General features: G+C 48.4%; 2 protein-coding genes across 2 annotated transcripts; both read left to right on the forward strand.

The window, feature by feature from the left end:
* Window positions 1-328: 328 nt before the first annotated feature.
* On the forward strand, window positions 329-1,819 carry TEOVI_000642000 (uncharacterized protein; the record flags this gene model as incomplete). Its single annotated transcript, XM_067220441.1, has 1 exon — window positions 329-1,819. The coding sequence occupies one exon, from the start codon at window positions 329-331 to the stop codon at window positions 1,817-1,819; it is 1,491 nt and encodes a 496-aa protein (XP_067076542.1).
* A 996-nt stretch (window positions 1,820-2,815) lies between these two features.
* Window positions 2,816-6,544, forward strand: TEOVI_000642100 (DNA repair protein, putative; the record flags this gene model as incomplete). The annotated part of the gene is made up of 1 exon (XM_067220442.1): window positions 2,816-6,544. One exon carries the CDS (start codon window positions 2,816-2,818, stop codon window positions 6,542-6,544), a length of 3,729 nt encoding a protein of 1,242 aa, XP_067076543.1.
* Between the last annotated feature and the right edge of the window lie 313 nt (window positions 6,545-6,857).

Below are 6,857 nucleotides of genomic sequence, written 5' to 3' on the forward strand. Positions count from 1 at the left end.
GAACGGTGTTCTGCCCCGCTTCTTCCACTGTGCTTCATGCATCAGTTCGTTATTTCACTTTTGTTACACTTTCGTTACTTATATTGATTTCCATGAACATGCGGGTGTTGAATTGCATGCATGCTTTTTTGACAGTGTCGTTTTGCCAATGGAAAGGAGATGAAAGTTTAAGCGCTGCAGATTTTTCACCCTCCATAACCCTTCTGTGTCCACGCACTTTAATCAGCAAAACCTACACGGTCACCTTCTGTTCTCCTCCTTTCGTTCCTGTGTAGGGTCCAGTTTTGGGGGTAGGGGGTTCCTGTCGTTTAGTTGAGCAAACATCTGGATGAACGCAGCAGTTGTGACAAATGTTGGACTTATTGTCGACGTTGTCATCGTCGCTCGTTGTTTAGATGACGCGGAACTTGCGGGTGTAGAAGGGAGAGGAAGCTCCCTCGAGAGCACTACAGATGTCATCAAAGGGGCGTCCACTTCCTTCTCTGTTTTTAGTTCACGAAAGTCGTCTTCCCGGGGGGTTTATTTCATCACCGATGGGAATGCTTCGGTTACACACACCAATATAGGGGATGGAACAGGAATGACATCATGTGACAGCAGCGACCTGTTGTCGATCCCGGTTGCGAGTTCCATCCTTAACGATGACGTGCATTACGAATGCCGCGCCGTGAAACGACCGCTGCCTCAGCGCATCTTTCATCATTTTGATGTTTTACCGTTTGGTGTCATAAGTCCATCTGCTGTGTTTGCTGTTCTTGGACGACACACCAATAGGGGACTTGTTACAGCCATTACCACGGAAGGCTTATTTGTAGTTCGACGTTATGCCAGCGGTGCACCTCTCAAAATTACCCCACGCGGTTTGGACAGAAAGAGAGTAACAGAAGAGGATGTGGAGATTATATCTACATTTAGTAAATCAGATGCCGTGGATATGGATATCAAAACCTTTATGTCTATTGCTAGACAATACAAGGAGCGGTACGATGAAAGCAATAGCGGGAACGCGGATAACTACAACCAGGACACGGGTAGAACTCTAGACAGCTCTAATGGCAGCGAGTGCCTGTTCAGCGATGAGAGTGAAAACGGTAAATGGCGCACACCTGAGGATATTGAGTACTGTGCTCTGAGGGAACTGCAGTTAGCGCCTTCACTTGCACTGCACGATCCTGTGCCACCTTTACGTGTTGGTTCGAGGGTAATTGCTAGACGAAGCTGCAGTGGCATTTCTCTGCACATTGCCCGTGTATGCAGAGTGAATTATGATGTGACGTACACGCTTGTCTACGAGTCGGACGGCGCCACAGAAACGGGTGTGTTGCACAATGATGTGCATCTGCTTGACGAGTCTGAGGCGGAACAGTGCAGCGTAAGAGACAACGTAACCGTAATTCTGCACAAGCAGAGGCCAGCCGTTATCATCGAGTGTTGTGGTGATGAAAACTACCGCGTCATTATTGATCAGAACCGCAACCAAGCTGTATCCATAAAGGGTAGTAATATTGTGTTCGTTGCGCCACTTTTGAAGGAAGCGTTATACGCTGACCCGGTTATATTACGGTGGTTCCGAGAACTTGATCGTACGCGGGCGGGTGTTGTCGAATGGAAGGATGTCAGACACCTCATACTTAGTTGGGAAGGTTACGATACGGAACGAACATTTAGAAAAATAGGGGAAGCACAGAGAGATCTGTGTCTACGGCTTGGATGTATGGAACCACAATTGATGAAGAGAGTCCCCGTTCAGATGGATGAGATGCAGTTGCGTTTCCCTGAGTTCGAGTACGTCATCCTTCGACTGAAAAATTTGTTTTGAAATGCGGTTGTGTTTTATTTCCCTTCTTTATCCTTTGAATTGTGCTTTTTCTTCTTTTTGGTAAGAGCGCGCAACGAAACGACGTGCCTTTCATTGGTTCCTCTTTTTTTTTCTGTTATACCCCGGTGTGTTGTTTACTTTTGTTTTTAAAGAAGTAGGCTGATTTAATTTGCTCCTTGTGTGGAAACGGAGTTGGGGAGGAAGTGTTGTTGTACCCTTGAGGTATTTCATTCATCAGTGTGGTCGTAACACGTGTTCCATCTTCATGTCAGTGTATACGTGTTATTTCCCTAATTTATATGTATATCTATTTAAATTCGTTAAATTCCGTGGTAGGGACAGATGAGAAATTATAGGTACAATAAAGCACGTCACTCCTTGATGTGCTCCCATGTTCATGTGTAATGCGATCATTTAATCTTTTCTTTTCTTTTTTCCTTTTTTCCTCTCTTGATCCTCGTGTGTACTCTTATTTCCCCAAATACTGAAAAAAGTACGTGTATATGTTGCCATGTGGTATATACTCGTAACCGCCCTCTCTTTTTTTTTGCTTTTGTATGGTTTCCCATTCCTTTCCCCTTCATGGAGGAGGGGCCGCAGTTGAGGTATGGTTGTGGGTGTATTTCTCGTATGGATGTGGGTGGTGAGGGGCCTTTAAAACAAAAAAAAACCAAAAAGTTATATGACAAACGGGAGCAAGGGGGAATGGCACTCACATCACCACATATCCCCAAGGAGAAATAAACAAATGTTTTTGTGGGTGGGTGGAAAATGATAATAGCGGTGGTTGATGGCCAATAAATGAAGGGGACCAATATAATCCATTACTTGACTCAATATTTTAATTCTCTTTGTATGGATTGGTTTGTCTGGTGGCGCACTTTTCTTGTTTTCGTTTTTGTTGCTTTCTTTTAAAATGGATCTTCACGTACTGTGAGTAGTCTCATTACTACCACACTTTCTCCCCATTCCTTACTTTAACTCTTACATAGCGCAATGCCACAGACTGTTAGCAGCCGGATTGCAGAATGTTGCACTGCTGCCGATAGCGATGGCGGGAGCGCGCAGTTATGCGTTGTGAGTATTGGCTTCGATATTGAGTGCATAACAGCCAATATTGTGCGCCGTGTGGTGGAAGCTTGCAACCTACCGTCACCCAATGCATGTGTTTCATGTGTTGTTCTTCCTGACGGTACGGGGGATAGCGTCCTTCTACGAGTGGCAAGCACACTCACTCGCATTCTTTCTAATAATGATAGTACTGTTCGTAATGATAACTCGGTGGCAGTGGTGAATGTACACGCCGTGTTAGAGGGAACCATGCCGCGGCAACGTTGCACTTACTACCAGAGTGGAGGTATTGTGGTGTTATGCAGCCGAGTATTGTGCGCTGATTTGCTGCATCGCCGCGTTGCGCGTGAGTTGATTGGGTGCGTTGTGGTGCTGTTGCGGAGACAGCGGGTGGATGGCATCGCTCATACAGTGGGTTTTTGTGCCGAAATCCTTCTTCGAGGTGGAGGACCCCTCCTCCTTCCGACACACCGAAAGCATCCACCCTTCGTCCTTCTTTCTGATGATCCCTTTTTTGTGCGCTACGCCATTCAGCATCCGCGGGTTCGGCAGGAGCCCTTTCTAGTTCAGGTACGCGTAGATAATGTGCTGCTGTTTCCACGCTTTCGCCTGGACATCATGCGACACTTTGAAAATGTGGCGTCTCAGCGACCACTAATAGTGGACCGCTTCACCGTTAATATGGCTAGGACGACTTACATTCTTGATGACTTGCTCTGTAAGGTTATCATGGAGATTGTGACAGAACTTCATGAGGTGTGTAAACGTATGGGTCCTTCAGGCTGTTGCCGAAACCACAGCTGCTTTCCTAATTCTAATGACCAAGCACCCAGAAACGCGCATAAGAGAGGCGCGTCTAATACCCGTAGTGGTATCGCTGACGGTGATGAACCGCACTCCCGACTGGACCCCTTATCGCAGCGTCAGAGGTTGGACCACTGTTCCGGAGGTCAACCCAACGGATCACCCCCCGGCTACAGCAGAAAACCGTGGGTGGTGTCTGCGAAGCGGGCTGTCATTAACTTTGCCGGTATTTTGTACGAGAACGCGATAAACATCAATGATCGAAGTTTGGATGATGATCTTCACTATGCATTAAGAACACATGACACAGGCTGGCCATACGGGAAACTGTGTGAAAGTCTTATCGACCTGAGAAAACTTCGGCGCATAGTGCGGTCCGGTTCTCCCTATGCGGCCGTGCTGGAGTTGGAAGAGCTACTGATGGAACGAACCCCTCGGTTTGCAGGTCCTAGTTTGAGAACAGGGTGGGCGACGGTTCAGCATCCGGATGCCCTTTGGACACTGTCTCAGCACTTTTCTTCCATTACGAAACTCTTCGTGTACCGTATAGGTGAGGTGAAGGAGGTGAGCAACACCACCCCACAATGTGGCGGTTGCACGTCTAGAACGTATATCAACGTGGACACTGCGACCCCAGCCAGTGTGGAGGATGAAGACTCCAGCAAGGTCATTGTCATTGATGGTGATGATACCAACACCGACAGTGGCACTGACGATGATGATGATGACGACAACGATGATGTACTCTGTGTGTCAGAAGTTAGGCCCAAGCGCTTTCTTGTTCCCCGGGTTGACGAGGTGGATCCATGCATGGAGCTTACAAATCGGCTCACAATGAACTGGGGGAGAGATGCACATCGCAAACAAGTGATTGCGGCATCTGCTTTGTCTTCAGACGATCCGCTGAAGGTAAAACCACGGGTTTTGATGGTTGTTGTGTTTGGTCGTATGGCTTTCCAGCGGTACTCCTGTCGGCTTGCTTATTCACTGGCCGACTTCCAGGCGTTGGACTTGGATTGTTTTGTGACGATGTACCAAGGAAGGCACGGTGCAAAACAGCAGCGGTACACACAGAATCCAACACCAGAGGCTTCCGATGCGGCGAAGCTGCGTACATGGTTTTTTCATCACAAAGTAGAAAGTGTGGATGATGATGTCGAGCACAAAGCAGGTGAGGGTGCCGACGACGATACCGAGAAGCAGGGTGGCTTGGATAATTCCACTACTTTCTCAAAAGACCCCAGCTTCCTTTTTTCAGATAAATGTAGTGTCTTGGGAGGGCCTCGCGGGAGTGACAACGTCGGTTTGAGCACATCCACAGATGGTACATCGCATTTAAATGAAAGTGGTCGCAACTGCGGCCATAACGGCGTATCCTTGCATCGCTTGATTATGAAACAAGGCCAATCACTGTCGTCCATGCATCGCTCACAAGGAGGTTTGCGGAATGGGAGCGATGGACCAACGGACGCCGTAACAGCTTCGGCGGCGCCTGGATCGAGCACTTGCATCTTGAAGTTTGACTATGCTCGGGACAGTGTTGCACGGCTGACTTTCCATTCGTGTGAAGGCGACTCTTCACCATCGGCACTGCCACTGCACGTGGCTGTGGTGGATGGGAACAAATTGTGTGTGTCAAGTCTCGTTGAGTTCATAAAGGGGACACACAGTGCACTCACTCCTGATAGCACCGATGACGACGGGGCGCCTGCTGATTCATTGAGGGTAGTCAGGATTATTGTCGTTGAGCAGCAGCTGCGTTTCATGCGTATGCTTGAGATGGCACAAGATGTGTTATCACCTCAACATTTGAAAAATCTTCGCGTTCAGGTTTTGGTGGAGCGATCGCCTGCGTCATCGTCTGCACCTTCATCGCAAACTGGCGGCGGTACTCTTCCTGAGGATCCTGTGGTGGCTGAGGAGCAAGAAGCTTTTGCCGCGCTCGCGCATGCGAAGGCAACCCTTCCGGCAACGCTAATCGCTGATCGAAATGCCGTTCGTTTAGTGGAGGAGCGTCTCGATTCTGCCGTACTCGACGAGGGGCGAGTCCGCAGGGGGCGCCGCCCTTCCCGGAATGGTTTGACTTTGCTCGTTGAAGATGAAAATACCAACGGTATTTCAGCAAAGGGTGGCAGTGGAGGAGCTCCCCTTGTTGTGTTTGATGAGCGTGAATTTCGGTCTAGACTGCCTTATGAACTGTACTGCCGTGGAATTGACTTAGTCCCACTAACTCTTTTAACCGGAGACTATGTTCTTTCTCCAACTTACGCGCTTGAGCGCAAGAGTTTGCTAGACTTCATTCACTCACTTCACACTGGACGTGTTAATTCCCAGCTTTCACGTCTTTCCCGGTCTTATGATCACCCTATGCTACTTATTGAGTTTGACCGCAGCACTCCCTTCCGACTCTCCTTTGGACTCGCTGGCAGTGTGGGAGAACATAGTGAGACCGGTTTGTTTTCTCGAATCGCTCGGATCTTCACTTCCTTCCCGCGGGTACACGTAATCTGGACTCGTGATGCAACACAGTCCGCAAGTTTCATTCATTCTATGAAACGCACATGCGCTAGTGAGTCGATTGATCCGAGTGCCCCATATTTGACTTGCGCAACTGTTGATTACTATTGCCCAGCGGGGGCAAAGGAATCTTCGCATTACGCCACTCGCGTGCTTTCCTGCTTTCCGGGGGTTACACCAAAAAATTTGCAGCGTGTCATGGCACTTTGTGGTTCGCTAGCCGGCTTGGGAACCGTTGAAGAAGAGGCCCTTGCAGGTGTAATGGGGAGCGCTGCTGCCAGGGAACTTTATGCCTTTATACATGGGGAATCTGTGCCACCTACTCAGACATAAACTTGTGTTTGGTTGTGTTAGACCCAATATGTAGCAGTTGCTGGAGGAACCGAAGCGTCCTGGCTGTGTCCTGGTTGTACTAAATCTTGAATTAACCCAATGAGAATACATGACATGGTTTCACATTACCTTAATCACTTCCCTCTGCAATGCGGGCTAGGAACTTGGCTGCAGGGGTTACTGATAAAGGACCTACAAAACTGATTTTCCTCGGCGTTTCATTGTCATCTCAGCTATTATTTTCAACCATCTTTTTAGCCAGCGGTTTGAATACATTTTCGGCAGTGCTCGTTCGTATCGCTGTACACTCCTC

This window comes from Trypanosoma equiperdum (assembly GCF_001457755.1).
Source record: "Trypanosoma equiperdum strain OVI genome assembly, contig: ctg_1150, whole genome shotgun sequence".
Classification (NCBI taxonomy): Eukaryota; Euglenozoa; class Kinetoplastea; order Trypanosomatida; family Trypanosomatidae; genus Trypanosoma; species Trypanosoma equiperdum.